The 17,656-nt window shown below is 44.5% G+C and overlaps 2 protein-coding genes across 2 annotated transcripts; one reads left to right on the top strand and one right to left on the bottom strand.

The window, feature by feature from the left end:
* The first annotated feature begins 6 nt into the window (after nucleotides 1–6).
* LOC311121946 (torsin-4A-like) lies at nucleotides 7–1,551 on the top strand. Its single transcript, XM_084196375.1, has 2 exons — nucleotides 7–148; nucleotides 412–1,551. Exons 1-2 carry the CDS (start codon nucleotides 23–25, stop codon nucleotides 1,264–1,266), a joined length of 981 nt encoding a protein of 326 aa, XP_084052501.1. The 5' UTR covers nucleotides 7–22; the 3' UTR covers nucleotides 1,267–1,551.
* Nucleotides 1,552–1,934: 383 nt separating this feature from the next.
* Nucleotides 1,935–16,960, bottom strand: LOC311121948 (non-selective voltage-gated ion channel VDAC2-like). The gene is made up of 8 exons (XM_084196377.1): nucleotides 16,851–16,960; nucleotides 14,198–14,269; nucleotides 8,545–8,594; nucleotides 5,664–5,869; nucleotides 5,249–5,470; nucleotides 4,792–4,942; nucleotides 3,937–3,994; nucleotides 1,935–3,826 (listed from the first exon to the last, which is right to left on the bottom strand). The coding sequence occupies exons 2-8, from the start codon at nucleotides 14,262–14,264 to the stop codon at nucleotides 3,735–3,737; spliced, it is 846 nt and encodes a 281-aa protein (XP_084052503.1). The 5' UTR covers nucleotides 14,265–14,269; nucleotides 16,851–16,960; the 3' UTR covers nucleotides 1,935–3,734.
* Between the last annotated feature and the right edge of the window lie 696 nt (nucleotides 16,961–17,656).

Here is a 17,656-nt window from a genome sequence, read left to right on the forward strand (position 1 = left end):
CTTCTCGTCGCTCTTCCTAAAGATGAAGAAGAAGAAGTCGCGGCGGGTCATGTTCCCCAGTGGAGGGGGGCGCAGGGCCCCCGTCGTACAGGAACACAGCCGAGCAAAGATCTGCCTCTTCCTCCTCTGCACCATCCTCTTCTTCCAGGTAATGAGTGAATGTGTATGTGTGTGAGAGAGGTTCATCTTACATTTTAGTCATTTAGCAGACACTCTTATCCAGAGCGACTTACAGTTAGTGAGTGCATGCTATTTTTTTTATACTGGCCCCCCGTGGGAATCGAACCCGCAACCCTGGCGTTGCAAGCGCCATGCTCTACCAACTGAGCTACAGGAGGCCCGTTCATCATCATCCTCCTCTCTGTCAGTGTTTGTCTCATATTGTGTACTTTCTATCCTCCCTCACGCCAGGTGTATAATGCCATAGAGAACCTTGACGACCACGTCCTGAAGTATGACCTGGGGGGATTAGAGAAGACTCTGTGTAGGGAGGTGTTTGGCCAGCAGGGGGCGATGGATGCTCTGTTAGCCCAGCTCAGAGACTACCTCTCTACGTATGTCCACAGTAAACCCCTGGTCCTCTCCTTACACGGACCCATTGGCGTGGGGAAGAGCCACGTAGGACGACTCCTGGCTGGGCACTTCCGCTCGGTGGTGGGGGAGCCCCTGGTTCTACAGTACTTTGTGTTGCACCACTGCCCCCTGGAGGACGACGCCTGGCGCTGCGCCCGAGCCCTGTCGATCTTAGTGTCGGAGATAGCGCTGAGAGCAGAGGAGGAGGAGAAAATTCCTCTATTCATCTTTGACGAAGCAGAGCACCTTTACCCAGAGCTTCTTGATGCACTGAGTGACCTGGTCCGCTCAAACCGCTCCAACGAATACCTGAACGCAGTCTACCTGTTCCTTAGCAACCAAGGACACACCCACATCACCATGCACCTGCTGTACAACTCCTCCAGCGACTCCATGATGACCGCATCTGCACACCACGGCAAACTCGTCAAGGAGCTGAATCCGTTGTTGCGCAACACTCTGGTGAAGCTCCACCCACTGTGGGCGGAAGCTGAACTCTTACCAATGACCCTGCTGGAGAAAGGTCACGTGATGGAGTGCTTCCTGGATGAGATGACAAGGGAGGGGTTCTACCCGGACCGTACCAACGTTGAGAGGCTGGCGGGGGAGATAGAGTATTACCCTGTGGTAGGGGGCCGCGTGTACGCCCGGACAGGTTGTAAACAGGTGGTAGCTAGGGTCAACCTGCTATGAGAGACTTTGAACTGCAGGGGAATGTTGTGAATAGATGAGAGAGACATGTCTTCTGAGAAAAGACAGTTCTGGACAGTCAGTGGTGTTCCAAAAACTATTCGGGTCCATAGCCTTTGGTGTATCTTATGATCCATCAAGCAAACAAAGCCAACGTTGCTAGCCAGAACCATCATTGAAAAAACAAAAAAGTGTATGTCTGAAAATGAGGAGTATCTCCATGATGAAGGCTAATCATGTCTGATAATCATATTTTTTCTACATTCTGTAACTAAAACCTCCTAAACGAGCCCCTTGGTTACTGGATGAATAGATAATTACCATGTTGGTGAGGTTTGGATAATATCCTAGCCTGCAGAGTGAAGAGTCACAATCAGGAGTTGTAATGGTGAAACACCGCTGTGCCCATTCTCCCACGATGCTGTTAGTCAAACTACTGTCGGTAATCCACAGACCCACTCCCAATAGAGGATGAGAGAAGTGATTGGACCAGTGATTGGACCAAATGAGTCTGGCTGTGGCAATGATAACTGCAGGGCCAAGAGCAGCTCAGGAAAATGTGATGCAGTATTTTACATATTTGTAGTCCCTATCACAACTATTCTTACTTCAGTGTTAACAGACCATGAAAATATGCTCATGTCTTCTGAGAAACAAAAGACATGACATCATCAAGTCAATGTGTTTATTTATTAGAATTCCATTACTTGAGGTTGGAAAAAATTTGGTACTGTATCCAAACACACAAAATGAAAGAGATTCAGAATTATAATTCCAACAAATGGAAAGAAAACAAATATAAATAGATACCTGGTTAATGACTTGGTAAAGGAAAGGGGGACAGTTGAGTTCTACACAACGGCCTCTGACATGATCCCTTCAAGTGTTTTCTGACCATAGGAGTGTTGAAACTCAGAGGAGAATATGCATAATATGTACAGAGAGTGGGAATGACAGGGAGTGTTGATTGGCTCCCGACGGGACCAATGACAGCCAGGAAGGGGTGTAGGTCCAAAGCAACAACAACATTCTAGAATTGCGCCAAGATTCTCATTTTAGAACAGGCGCAAGATTCTCATTTTAGAACAGACTAAACGGAATCCCTGAACAGAAATTCTAACTTCGGAGTCGCTCAAAATCCTCTCAAATGGCATCATGTCAACGTCCCTCTTCATTTGACCACAGATCTTAACTAGATAGATGAAAGCAACACTGTAGAAATGCCACCTATTCTAACCTACTGGAAGATTCCACTATATTATTTTCACCTACCAGCTGGCATATACAGAAGCGTGGCAACAGAGCAAAGGAGAGGAAAATATTTTAGAGTTTTGGAACATAGAATGTAAAACTGCATTCAGCTGACAATACTCCTAACAGGTCCTTCGCTAAAATCTTCCTCAAACTCTTCTGCAGACTCCTCTATTGTTCAGTGCAGTTACAGTAACAGCAGACAGTAGTGGTGGTGAAATGGTTGATTCCGTCAAGGTTGGGCTCAATTAAATCTCAGTTCAGTCAAATTAGGAATTGAAATAGAAATTGGCTGAAATGAGATAGGTCTTACTCCAACCCTGTTTCTTCTGGCTTTAACCTGTCTCTTTCCACCCAGCCTGACCAAAACCAACTCAACGGTTTATGTCCGTGATATGAAAACATACAATTGAAGTCGTACATAATATCCAAAATCACTAAAACATCATAAATCACACCTGGTTTAACTGATACCATGGTCCACGACTGACAACAGCACAACAACAACAGTTGATACTTAAACCAATACAAAAGAAAGACAGACACTATTTTTTTACCAAGAGAACACTGGGCTTCAAATGCTTCCATTCTTACTAAGCCTTCTGTTCTACTCCCGATATTCATTCAGACATGTTTACAATGAATGACGAAGGGGAATATATACGTACATAAGCATACATGAGCTACAAGTTTACCAAAGACTACTCCGCCAACCTCCTACTGTGATATAACAAATAGTGACTCTTCAGTTACCAGTAAGGTGATAAAACTTAGCCACAGCGTTCCTGTACAACGTCAGTTAAAGGGGAGGTATCCATCTTCTGTGCCTGCCTTTCCCCTCTAAGACTGAAACACTTCCTTTAAAACAAGATGAACAGTAGTGGTATCTAACTATCTAAACCAGAGGACTAGAATATAACGGCCATGACATTACAGAATGTCTCTCTCGCCCTCTCTCAGTATTCATTCAGGTTATTTAGTTACTTTAGTCATGACGGACATGGCTGCCACGGGTTTGACTATTCCTGCCAAAACACTTAATGTGTGTTTTTCTGTGTGTGTGTGTGTAAAGGGGCTCCGGTGTGTGTGACAGAGAGGTGCAGGAATGGAGAGGCTACATGACGATGGTTTTGGATAAGGGCTGTGGTAGGATGTGGTTGGGAATGGGGGGGGTGATTGGTTCTGGGCTCTTCTCTTGGTTGGTGGGTCTTGTTCCTGCTCTATGCCTCCAGCTCGAAGCCCAGGCCAACCTTGTGACCGCCAGTGTTGAAGTTCTTCCCATCGATCAGGGCTGACAGAGTCACCTTCACACCTACACGCACAGAGGAGAATAATATTACTGGAGATGTAAAACACTACAGCTAGACCTAACATGATGGTTGTGCTTAGATCACAATATTGTCTGTTGTGATAGTTACTCACCTGGCCTGAGGCTCTGGGTGTAACCGACTCCAATCAGGCTGGCGTTGTTCACTTTGGCCTGCAGGGGGAGACACAGTTAGAGACAGCCAGAGAACGTGTGTTAGCGTGTAAATCTGAATGAATTGTAAAGGGCTGGCTGAAGTCCCGCCAGGGTGAAGGGCTGAAGTCCCGCCAGGGTGAAGGGCTGAAGTCCCGCCAGGGTGAAGGGCTGAAGTCCCGCCAGGGTGAAGGGCTGAAGTCCCGCCAGGGTGAAGGGCTGAAGTCCCGCCAGGGTGAAGGGCTGAAGTCCCGCCAGGGTGAAGGGCTGAAGTCCCGCCAGGGTGAAGGGCTGAAGTCCCGCCAGGGTGAAGGGCTGAAGTCCCGCCAGGGTGAAGGGCTGAAGTCCCGCCAGGGTGAAGGGCTGAAGTCCCGCCAGGGTGAAGGGCTGAAGTCCCGCCAGGGTGAAGGGCTGAAGTCCCGCCAGGGTGAAGGGCTGAAGTCCCGCCAGGGTAAAGGGCTGAAGTCCCGCCAGGGTAAAGGGCTGAAGTCCCGCCAGGGTAAAGGGCTGAAGTCCCGCCAGGGTGAAGGGCTGAAGTCCCGCCAGGGTGAAGGGCTGAAGTCCCGCCAGGGTGAAGGGCTGAAGTCCCGCTAGGGTAAAGGGCTGAAGTCCCGCTAGGGTAAAGGGCTGAAGTCCCGCCAGGGTAAAGGGCTGAAGTCCCGCTAGGGTAAAGGGCTGAAGTCCCGCTAGGGTAAAGGGCTGAAGTCCCGCTAGGGTAAAGGGCTGAAGTCCCGCTAGGGTAAAGGGCTGAAGTCCCGCTAGGGTAAAGTGTGTAAATGGAACGTGTGTGTAAACGTAAGTGTGTGTGTGTTACTCACAGACAGGGAAGCGTCTTTGTCCAGAGCGTATTTGGCTGCGATGCCGAAGCGTGTGTTGTTGCTGCCGGCCGTCCAGGCCAGAGTGACCGCCGTCTCCAGCTGGTCATCCACCTTCTGGTAGATAGAACCTCCAAACTCAGTCCCATCGTTACTGAGAGAGGAGAGAGAGTGGTTAACAGTTACAGACTTGCCCAAATCAACCCCTAGTTCATACTCCTAGACACCTTCTGGTGGGTGGAACCCCCTAACCTCTGTTCCGTCGTTACTGAAAGAGAGAGGGGGCAACAGAAACTCCTCCCTACTCTAACCTCTATACCATTACTACTGAGAGAGACACAGGGCAACGGCGGCCACGGTTCCCAAACTTTACCATCCAACACATTTCAACATATCTGATGACTCACTCAAAAACAAAACCAGTGTTTCTAGCCAAGATCCACTGCATTGAGATACTCACACATTGGTGTGGAGCTGGAAGTCTCCAGCCTTGTATCCCAGGGCGAAGTTGTTCTGGGCCAGTTTGGACTTGGCCGTGTCAAAGGCCATCTGGTACCCGGCCAGCCAGCCCTCATAGCCCACCACTGCGGCTGCGTGGATGATGGGACCCTCGAAGTCGACGTCACAGCCCACATTAAGGAAGTCACGCTTGTAGCCAGTCTTCAGCTTGCCACTCTTTTTGCTGAGGACAGATGGAGAAGAGACAGGAAAATTTGACATCCAACAAATATCCTTTCATATCTGATCCTTGATATTCCAAAAAAGGAAAGGTGATAACATATTCAATAAATAAATCCTAAATAATTTCATATTTTTTTTGTCAAAAGGAATAACTTGGTATGTAGTTAGTTAACAGTTTGATGTCCCTCTCTCACCCTGTGTTTGGTACGAAGGATGTGTCCAGAGCCACCTTGAGTCCCTGAGCAAGCTGGTCCTCCACAGTGACTTCTGTAGCCAGGGTGTTGTCAGTGTTCCACTTCTGGTTGAAGCTCAGGCCCAGCTCCTTCATCTTGTACTTGGTCTCCAGGTTACCAGCTGCCTTCCCCGTGTCTGTGTTACTGGAACCTGACGTGTTGAACTCCTAAGGGGGAGAGAAGAGAGGGAGGGAGAGAGTGAGAGAAAAAGAGAGAGTGGGAAAATGTGCGAGGCAAGAGATGGTGTGTGGCGGAGAGAAAGTTGTGGTCAAATAGTTTGAAAAGACTGAGGGAGTGAGTAAGAGGGAGAGAGAGAGGGATCTAGAAGAGCAGATTAGTGAAAAGGGCAGTTTTTTGCTGACTGCAGAAGAGGACACCCTGAATGATTAATGAACTATGTGAGAAGAAACATAGAAAACAGATTACAGGTAAGAGAGGATGAAAAGGTGCGGAGAAAGTGAGGGATGCAAGGTAAGGAGGGTGGAAAGGTGGGTAGGAGGAAGGATAGACAGAAACACTAGCAGATATATACACTGTATATACAAAAGTATGTGGACACCCCTTCAAATTAGTGGATCCGGCTATTTCAGCCATACCCGTTGCTGACAGGTGTATAAAATCGAGCACACAGCCATGCAATCTCAAAAGACAAACATTGGCAGTAGAATGGCCCATACTGAAGAGCTCAGTGACTTTCAACATGGCACTGTCATAGGATGCCACCTTTCCAACAAGTCAGTTTGTCAGATTTCTGCCCTACTAGAGCTGCCCCCGTCAAATAAGTGCTGTTATTATGAAGTGGAAACATCTAGGAGCAACAACGGCTCAGCCGCGAAGTGGTAGGCCACACAAGTACACAGAATGGGACCGGCGAGTGCTGAAGCGCGTAGTGCGCAAAAATAGTGTGTTCTCGGTTGCAACACTCACTACCGAGTTCCAAACGGTCTCTGGAAGCAACGTCAGCACAATAACTGTTCGTCGGGAGCTTAATGAAATGAGTTTCCATGGCTGAGCAGCCGCACACAAGCCTAAAATCACCATGTGCAATGCCAAGCGTTGGCTGGAGTGGTGAAAAGCTCGCCACCATTGGACTCTGGAGCAGTGGAAACGCATTCTCTGGAGTGATGAATCACGCTTCACCATCTGGCCGTCCGGTGGACGAATCTGGGTTTGGCTGATGCCAGGAGAACGCTACCTTCCCCAATGCATAGTGCCAACTGTAAAGTTTGGTGGAGGAGGAATAATGGTCTGGGGCTGTTTTTCATGGTTCGGGCTAGGCCCCTTAGTTCCAATGAAGGGAAATCTTTACGCTACAGCATACAATGACATTCTAGAAGATTCTGTGCTTCCAACTTTGTGTCAACAGTTTGGGGTAGGCCCTTTCCTGTTTCAGCATGACAATGGCCCCGTGCACAAAGCGCGGTCCATACAGAAATGGTTTGTTGAGATCGGTGTGGAAAAAACTTGACTGGCCTGCACAGAACCCTGACCTCAACCCCATCGAACACCTTTGGGATGAATTGGAACGCCGACTGCGAGCCAGTCCTAATCGCCCAAAATCAGTGCCCAACCTCACTAATGCTTGTGGCTGAATGGAAGCAAGTCCCCACAGCAATGTTCCAACAACTAATGGAAAGCCTTCCAAGAAGAGTGGAGGCTGTAATAGCAGCAAAGAGGGGATCAACTCCATATTAATGCCCATGATTTTGCAATGAGATGTTCGACGAGCAGGTGTCCACATACTTTTGGTCATGTAGTGTAGGTGCAGCAAAGCAGTGAGTGGCACAGTCAGTGGTTGAAGCTGGACAAAGAAATGGATGACAAAATTAAATTAGTTGAAGAGACAAGAATTAAAACATTATTTGGACCACAACATTGATGAAAATGTTATCACTGACACCAGTGAATTCAGATAGACAATGAAATGTGTGGTCCTCTGTAGCTCAGCTGGTAGAGCACGGCGCTTGTAACGCCAAGGTAGTGGGTTCGATCCCCGGGACCACCCATACACAAAAAAAAATGTATGCACGCATGACTGTAAGTCGCTTTGGATAAAAGCGTCTGCTAAATGGCATATTTTTATTTTTTATTTAAATGGATGTGAAATACATGTAAATTAGTTGGACGGAGACAAAAATGTTAAATAATTATAATATTCACTGGACAGTGATGAAGATGCAAACAGACTAACAGTACCATCCGCTGGATATAAGATTTAACAGTGAAATCAGAGTCTGTCGCTGCATCTTCCAGCACGTATCATGTTGTACATACAGAGACATCAGCACACTGTGGGAGGGAGTCTTACCATCTACAATAGAGAGCAGTCCAGGACGCAGCGGGGAGGCAGGGGGACATAGCAGGGGTTAGGATAGGCAGATATGGAGACAAACAGGCCCCCCCCACACACACACACAGTCTTACACACACACACACACACACACACACATACATACACACAGTCTTACACACACACACGGCCTGTCATATCTCTTTATCCTGAAGCATAAAGCCAAGCAGAGCCAGTAACATCACCTAGCAACCTGTGAACCTTAGAGCTCAGAATTACAGACAGTTAGAAGGGTCGTTATTACTGTACTATAGAGAGAGGGAGATAAGTTATTCATAAAATTACAGTCACAGAATCACAATCTACTTTTTCCTCAGAGAAAGAAAAATATATTCTACTAAGATGTTCTACTAAGCAAGAATTAATGTTCATGATTGATTATCATTAACATTAACAGAGAGAAATTGCAACCGAGGCAGAGCAGGTGGGAACGTGGAGGAGGGGGGAGAGAGAGGGAAGTACAAAGCGGGAGGACAGAAACAGAAGACTCACCACTCCGCTCTGAGACTTGGTCTTCAGGTCCAGCTTCACGATGCCGAAGCCTTGAGGGTTAAACAAGAGTTTGACGAGCTACGGGTACATTTGAGCAGACTCGTAGAGTCATAAAACAATGACAATTGGTTTATGATGCATTGAGTTACATCATCATCAGGGATGTGCATCTTTCCCTTTCAAGACGATTCGATACGTTTCTAGATACATGGGCTCCAACACGATAGAGGAACAATACGCTTTAGTTTGAAACGATTCAGTACGACTTCGGTTCCATGCGATTCGATGCACTAACATTTGTTGCATTTTATTTTTTTAAATTTTTTTGTTGCATAAACACACATTTACCCCACATTGGTAACACTTTATTTGAAGGGTCCATAATAAACCATTTATATAAAGCATTTATAAATTGGGTGTTCACCATTTATTAATCATTACTCCCACATTAATAAACAATTGACTAATCATTAGTAAAGTATTTTTGCAGTCCCTAATCTGAAGTGAGTGGTATTTATACTTTATATATGTTTTGAGTGACCAGTATAATTTCTCACAAAAAGATGAATGCTATTGGTAGACATTCCTGCAGTACCTGGTAAAAGAACAAATCACACAACACAGGATGTTTAAGGAAATATATATAAACGTGTGAATAACTAGCTTACTAACATTTACACATGTGAGTAATGATAAATAAATGGTGAGCAAACGGTTTGTAAATACCTTATAAATGCATTATAAATGGTCCATTATGGACCCTTAAAATAAAGTGTTAGCCATTAACTTTCCATTCTAAATTATATTCTGCTGCTGATGGAGCTCATAAAATGGACCTCTGAGCTCGATCTGTCTGAGCTGACTTCTGTGTGTGTGTGTAAATTATGCATGTCTATGATGTATGTCTATCAAATCAAATTTTATTTGTCACATGCGCCTAATACAACAGGTATAGATAGACCTTACCGTGAAATGATGTATGTAGTGTGTGTGTGTGTAAATTATGTATGTCTATGGTGTATGTACTATGGAGGCACCTGAGCTGAGCCATAAGGGAGACTCGACATCTACCACTATCAGATTGGGGGGGGGGGGGAGGGGGGGGGGCAATGTAGCATGTTTTTTGTCCCCTCACTTTGGTTCTGAAATCACAATCACCCACTAACGAACTTGTCATTTTTGCAGATTACGTGTTTGAGCTAGTAAAATCAATATACATTTGCTGACATTGCCAATGAATATATAGCATAACTTTGGATTTCACCCCCATCTCATTATCAAATGGTTTTGACTGTTTGGAAGTTTAGTGATCTTCTTTTCTCCTACCGCTTTGTCCATGCAGTGCAGTGGGGGGGGGGGGGGGGGGGGGGGGGGGTTGTTGGTATTAATTCGTGTCACATATCAGTTTGCAAACAATGTAAAAACAAATTTATTGAGTGAATAAAGCTGCATACAAACATGGTCTCTTTTTGCTTTCTTGAGTAAGGCAGCTCCAAAATGCAGGTGTTTCAGCCTAGCTCAGTGCTTTCTGTGGTGGAGGGGCAGCCAGATGAAAATACAGAGCGTAGGCGTTGGTAATCTTCTCTAGTTGCGCCGTGATTGGCTCAGTGTTCTGTCACTCATGGGGACACTATGAATTTACAGGGAGAGCTAGGCAGTTCAAGCCCCCTTGGGTGCTGCTATAGATTTACATTAGAAGTGCCTATCCAAGAAGGCTCAAGGTCATTGGCCACAGATAAAATGACATCAAATCACATTATATCTACCATAGCTTTGATTGGACTGATCATGTCAACATCATACTTTCAAAATCTTAGCTAGCAAGCAGTCATCATTAATCACGTCAACAATCTACTGGCAAATCCTTTTCAATCCTTGTCCTATGAAGAGAAATGATAGATAAAACGTATCGGTGCTCATTGGCCATAAACATTACACAACAAGACGGAAATCGCAAATTCAACAATGAGTGGTTTGGAAGGAATCCATGGCTAACTGCAAGCTTTGCAAAGCAATCCCTATTTTGCTTCCCCTGCCTGCTATTCGGTGGAGAGGGTGTGTGGTCCAAGTCTGGGTTTAAGGATTTAAAACATTGTCTGAAAAGGTCTCTTTTCCAAGCTTAAAAATATAAACATTCACACGCAACACCATGGGCCAGAAAAGGTTGAATACATTGGCCATGCTGTCAATCCAGCATGACTTCAGTGAGTTCAAGACAACTGGGAAGTCTGAAAAAAACGAGCTCCGACTGGGAAAATACGTTTTGAAAGGTCATCTAACTCGTAACTCCAAGTCAGAACTCGGGCCTTTATTTTAATTTTAATTCCCCCACCCCCAGAGTTCCCAGTTGTCTTGAAAGCAACATAAACCCAGAGAATGCCAGACTTTGATGACAAAATGTGCCCACAAGAAGGACTTCAAGTGAGCACAGTACAACAACAGTGAGCCTGTTTTAGAGAAATGTCATCGAATATTGTCAGAGCTTTCTTTGCCCCTTCATTTATCCTACAGTTCTGACTTGGTGTACAGGAAGAATACTGTAGAACGGCTCGGTTGGGTTGTGTTTCGGAGGACGCACGACTCTCGACCTTCGCCTCTCCCGTGTCCGTACGGGAGTTGCAGCGATGGGACAAGACTGTAACTACCAATTGGAAACCACGAAATTGGGGAGAAAAAGGGGGTAAAATTCAAAAAAAGAAAAACTGCCCATGTTCTGAATTCTGTCGCTATCCATTTCAAAAGTGTTGAACAAATAGTTATTGACTACATCCATCTTAGCTCGCTCATTAATGTCTTAATCGAAATTACGGATTGCCTCTTATCCGCTCATCGTTCCCTTATGCCATAGTTTGTCCATCTCAATTGTTATAGGCCTTTTGCTTATATAGGTCCATCTCATTCATCCTTTTAAGCAATGTTGGAATGATTTCATTGTTTTGCTTACTTTGTGTATTATAATTAGCTCATGTGCTTTTCTTGACGAGGAGGACATACTATATAAATGTTGTTGGGTCTGTAACCATGTTTGCCAGTGACAGTCTCTTCCAATTCAAATATATTTTTTTTCAACAAAAGGTTCAGTAATTACCCATGTAATACGGGCTGCGTCCGTAACGGGTCCGCGGTCAAACGACCACCCCTCATCACTGTCAAGCGCTCCCTAAAACACTTTAGCGAGCAGGCCTTCCTAATTGACCTGACCCAGGTATCCTGGATGGATATCGATCTCATTCCGTCAGTAGAGGATGCCTGGTTGTTCTTTAAAAGTGCTTTCCTCTCCATCTTAAATAAGCATGCCCCATTCAAAAAATTCAAAAGTAAGAACAGATATAGCCCCTGGTTCTCCTCAGACTTGACTGCCCTTGACCAGCACAAAAACATCCTGTGGCGTACTGCATTAGCATCAAATAGCCTCCGCGATATGCAACTTTTCAGGGAAGTTAGGAACCAATTTACACAAGCAGTTAGGAAAGCAAAGGCTAGCTTTTTCAAACAGAAATGTGCATCCTGTAGCACTAACTCCAAAAAGTGTTGGGACACTAAAGTCCATGGAGAATAAGAGCACCTCCTCCCAGCTGCCCACTGCACTGAGGCTAGGAAACACTATCACCACCGATAAATCTACAATAATCGAGAATTTCAACAAGCATTTTGTTACGGCTGGCCATGCTTTCCACCTGGCTACCACTACCCCGGCCACCAGCTCTGCACTCTCCGCTGCAACTTGCCCATGCCCCCCCCCACCCCCGCTTCTCCTTCACACAAATTCAGACAGCTGATGTTCTGAAAGCGCTGCAAAATCTGGACCCCTACAAATCATCTGGGCTAGACAATCTGGACCCTTTCTTTCTAAAATTAGCCGCCGAAATTGTCGCAACCCCTATTACTAGCCTGTTCAACCTCTCTTTCGTAACGTCTGAGATCCCCAGAGATTGGAAAGCTGCCGCGGTCATCCCCCTCTTCAAAGGGGGTGACACTCTAGATCCAAACTGTTACAGACCTATATCCATCCTGCCCTGCCTTTCGAAAGCCAAGTTAACAAACAGATCACCGACCATTTCGAATCCCACCGTACCTTCTGGCAGTCTCTATGGGGGTGCCACAAGGTTCAATTCTCGGGCCGACTCTTTTCTCTGTGTATATCAATGATGTCGCTCTTGCTGCTGGTGACTCTCAGATCCACCTCTACGCAGACGACACCATTTTGTATACATCTGGCCCTTCATTGGACACTGTGTTAACAAACCTCAAACCAGTTTCAATGCCATACAACACTCCTTCCGTAGCCTCCAACTCCGTCGCCAAACCCACTGGCTCCAGGTCATCTATAAATCACTGCTTGGCAAATCCCTGTCTTATCTTAGCTCACTGGTCACCATAGCAACACCCACCCCTAGTCTGCGCTCCAGCAGGTATATCTCACTGGTCATCCCCAAAGCCAACACCTCCTTTGGCCGCCATTCCTTCCAGTTCTCTGCTGCCAATGACTGGAACGAACTGCAAAAATCTCTGAAGCTGGAGACTCTTATCTCCCTCACTAACTTTAAGCGTCAGTTGTCAGAACAGCTTACCGATCACTGCACCTGCACGCAGCCATTCTGAAATTAGCCCATCCAACTACCTCATCCCCATATTGTTATTTATTTTGCACCCCAGTATCTCTATTTGCACATCATCTTTTGCACATCTATCATTCCAGTGTTAATACGAAATTGTAACTATTTTGCACTATGGCCTATTTATTGCCTTACCTCCATAATTTACAACATTCGCACACACTGTATATATATTTTCTGTTGTATTTTTTACTTTATGTTTTGTTTACCCCATATGTAACTCTGTGTTGTTGTTTTTAATCGCACTGCTTTGCTTTATCTTGGCCAGGTCGCAGTTGTAAATTAGAACTTGTTCTCAACTGGCTTACCTGGTTAAATAACGGTGAAATAAATAAAAAATTCCAGTTGATATTGCGAGGGTTGTTTTGTTTGCACAACGCGCTGTCTGTGCGTCAGTATATTGTATATAAAAGTGGATCCTCATGATTTTATTTTCCTTCCTTTTTAGACCACATGGGCCTAATAAGATACTTCAAATGGTAGGCTAACACAGTTACATGCTTAGTTCGACACTCAAGGAGAAGATGCATTAGGTGTCACAAAATATTAGGTATTTTCGGAAGGTAGAACGTAATATGAGCAAATATTTTGTGAATTAGCGATTCGTAACGTTTTAATTGATTTTCTGACCGATGCATGCTACGTTTTTATCCGTTTGGGGTCCGTGGACCAATGCAATCGCATCTTTAAAAAATGTCAATCAGGGACAAATGCATATCGGTGAATCGTTACATCCCTATTTGCTTTGCTTTCTAACAGTCCATAACCTCGCCAGCCAAGTGCAACTTAACATTTTTATGTATCACATTGGCTGATTCCCAGGTGACTTTGGTGTTTCAAATTCTAGCACGACCAGGCTATAAACAGTAACTTCATCTGTTATTTCATGCTTTGGCTAACTCCTCTGACTGTCATTCATTGTCATGTGTGGAATTTTGGCTTCTCCTAGGTAACCTAACTGTTCAGGTGGGCAAATGGTTTTACTATTTCGTAACCTATCATAGCCCTTGCTGAAGATATTTTAGTTAGTAACTTACCATAGCCCTTGCTGAAGATATCCTTGGCAGCCTTGCCCAGGTCTGAGTATGAAGGAGGAACAGCCATTGCACCTGGAGAGGAGGAGACAAGACAGGAAAGTCAACACATGCAAGCCATATACAGTTGCGGCCAAATATATTGGCTCCCTTGCACTTTTAAATAATTCCCTATTTCTTCTCTTATAAATGGAGAGAAAAAAAACGTCTCCTTACCGTGTTATTGGATTTTCAACATTGCAGAACCATTTTTATTTTTGTAAACTTAAGTTTACAATTTGAATTGAGAAAATAAAGACAAATGGCGTGGACAAAGTTATCGGCAGCCCATAGCTAGTACTTACACAGCCTTTGGCCAAGATAACTGCCAACAAATGTTTATTGTAGCCATCAATGAGCTTGCTGCACGTTTCTACTGGCAATTTGGCCCACTTTTTAGCAGCAAACTGCTCTAATTCTTCAATGTTTGAGGGGTGCCCTCCACCAACTGCTGTTGTTTTCAGCTCTCGCCGTAGGTTATGGATGTGATTCAGATCTGGATCGTCGCTGGCCACTCCAGAACAGTCCAGTGATATTTCTTGAACCATTTCAAGATGCTTTTGATGTATTTTTTGGGGTTATTAACTTGCTGGAAGACCCACAACCATCAACAGAGAGACAGTTTTTAGACACTGGGTTGAACATTGCACTCCAAAATACCTTGATAATCTGCTGGTTTCATGTCTTGCACACATTCAATGCCCCCAGTATCAGAGGTAGCAAAGCAACCCAAAAGCAAAATCCAATAACATTGTGTGGTGATCAAAGTTTTAGAAGAAATAGGGAATTATTTAAAAGTGCAAGGGAGCCAATATATTTGGCCGCAACTGTATGTCCCACTGCAATGCTTGACTCAGTGTGTGATGTTCTAGAATGTTGCATACAGCTGACATGATTTCCTCAGGACTGATTTGGAAGTTCTCACTAGAAATCTCAGAACTGTTAATTTCACAAAGCAGTCCAGAAGGACTGCAGTGAGCCAGTGACTGTTCTGCAGTGTTACTTTCCTGCAGCAGCCATTTTTCCCTAGTGAATCATCAGTGTAGAATAGATGCTCTGTCACATATCCTTGGCAACCAGAGTGCTGGGAGGCTGGGTACCTAGGTCATGTGACTGGTTTCCCAGTGAGTGAGCTCAGCTAGAGAACAGATTGTTTCTTCTTGGCAGGAAGCCACCTAGGCCTACACCAGCATCACACACAGTACTGGATTAGCCTATAGCTTTGATTGACCTACATAACCGTAAGGAGATGCTTTACATGCCATTCTAGGCAAGTTTCCAAACCTATCATCTCAAGGATAAACTGAAGTCAGAGGTGACATGTATTTTCTTGACTGCGGACAACAGGAGCTTGCAGAACAGGCTGCAGTATTTGCAAACCTAGGCCCTTGTGAGTTGACAGGAGTGGGCACAGGCACATATTGTAACACAATATTTGCAGTTATCACAATACCAAACTAAGAAAACAAGTTGCTAGTTGATTTTTACATAGAATTTTCTATTTTGAGTTACCTTGAAATGTCACAAAGCCTAAATATGTCAGGTTAGTAATAATAGATAGCTAGCTAGATGCATCTAATAATTAATACAAGTGTAATGTTATGCCATCATCCTTCCAACTAGCTAACAGTAGGACACTGGTTAATCCACTTGGCTGATTTGGGTGATTATCTCCCAATTTCAGCACGCAACGACAGCTAACGTTAGCTACGCTACTTATCTTAGCTAGATGAAAACACATTTTTCTGGATGAGTCTGTCTTGAAGGTGAGGGTCATAGCTATCAGTTACCAAGGTGAGGGTCATAACTATAAGATAACACCACCAGCACAAATAAAAGTACCTAGCTGGCTAGCTAGATAATAAATTTCAACAACTACATTTTCATTGTTCTATTGTTTGCAAGACGAGTGGCGGGCGAACATGTTTTGTGCACCGTCTATTTCTGGCAAAGGACGGCAGATGGGACAGTTTAGGAGAGTCAGAGTGGTGGTGGTTAGCCAGGTTAGCCAAACTGGCTAACGTTAGCCAGCTGAAATGTTGGATAGCGTACATAACGTTACATCTGCATGATGCGTTGGGATGACTGGCATCAGTAAGAGTTAATATAAGCCAAAAACGACAAATTGTACTATATATAACAGTTAAGAACTTAATTTGATAAATATTGCAGCTAGTTAGCCACATCCAAATTACGAAGCTAACGTTAGCTAGTTATCAGTAGCTAACAGTGGGAAAACCATGGTACACGCCCCCTATTTATTTGGAGAAAAAAAAACTGTTAGTCCTTTAAAACGTTAAATAAATAGTTTAATATCGTTAATTGCAACAAAACTCTACTTTGGATTAGACAGCACTTTGCCAAACAACATTATGTAATATTTGCTAGCTAGCAAGTGAACCACATTAGCTTCAACAGATGGACATTGGAATAGGCCCTTGTAGCGAGCTACCTAACATTAGCTAGTTGCCCAGTTGGTGCAGTGGCTAACCTTGGACAACCGCGCTAACTAGTGACATTTATTGTCAATTATTCATCCATGCGATGAATAGCATTATAAAAAATAAACATTCATGTTTGATATTAGCTACATCAACAGTAGATTGTTCATAGCTACCGATTTTATGTTGGGAGGCGAGATGGATATCTGCAAAGCGTCTGAGCACTGTTCCTTCTTCACCCTGTCAAAACTAGCGTACGTTAGCGCTCTCACAACTAGCATCTGCCGGCCTGGCAAAGGTAGGGCACAGTGAAGGAGACACAAGGAGCATGCGCAATTCACAGGGGCGACCGTATGAATGACTGCAGCAATATGCAATTTACCTACCGGTACATAATACACATTTGTTTAATTAATTCCAGCATTTTCTAATACAGTAGTAGATTCAATTAACTGACTGTAAATTGCATCTCAAATGGCAGGCCTTGGAACTCTGTGGCTCTTTTAGCAATTTACAGTCAGTTTGCTGCCTAGCGTACAATTTGTAACATCATTATATTTGGACGAATAGCATTTTTTAGTGGCAAATGATAAGATGAGAAAGATAAGTCATCATCACTGTACTATGAGCAAAATACGTTGGGCTGAAAAACGTTGGAAAGAGAATTGTGCTCACTGGGATAGGAAATGGGGAATGTAATGCTTACATAGGCCCCAATGGCTGTGTTAGTGTTAAAACTATAATTTGTGTGAGGGGCACGGTGGTGAAAAATGACAACAGCAATTGTGTTTACACCTGCACTTTAGGCCAGTGGCCACCCTAAGAAAGTTTACAGTAGGATGTTTGGAGAGGCAGCGTTGGGAGCTATTTTTACTGTCTGGTTGGGAGAACAAGAAGGGCCACCTGGGGCCCGTATGAATAACACTAGTCTACTGGCGGATATGTTACTTTAGAGGAGTCTGCAGTGTTTTGCAGTGCTTTG

The sequence above is a fragment of the Coregonus lavaretus genome, assembly GCF_964263955.1.
Source record: "Coregonus lavaretus genome assembly, contig: HAP1_SCAFFOLD_4002, whole genome shotgun sequence".
NCBI classification, from domain to species: Eukaryota; Metazoa; Chordata; class Actinopteri; order Salmoniformes; family Salmonidae; genus Coregonus; species Coregonus lavaretus.

Coding starts and splice junctions, on each gene's coding strand:
- LOC311121948 (XM_084196377.1), bottom strand. CDS start 14,264: ATGGCTGTTCCTCCTTCATACTCAGACCTGGGCAAGGCTGCCAAGGAT. Junction 5,870..8,544: donor CCAAGTCTCAGAGCGGAGTG/GTGAGTCTTCTG, acceptor TCTCCCCCTTAG/GAGTTCAACACGTCAGGTTC. Junction 4,943..5,248: donor TTCCAGCTCCACACCAATGT/GTGAGTATCTCA, acceptor CTCCTCTCTCAG/TAACGATGGGACTGAGTTTG.
- LOC311121946 (XM_084196375.1), top strand. CDS start 23: ATGAAGAAGAAGAAGTCGCGGCGGGTCATGTTCCCCAGTGGAGGGGGG. Junction 149..411: donor GCACCATCCTCTTCTTCCAG/GTAATGAGTGAA, acceptor CCCTCACGCCAG/GTGTATAATGCCATAGAGAA.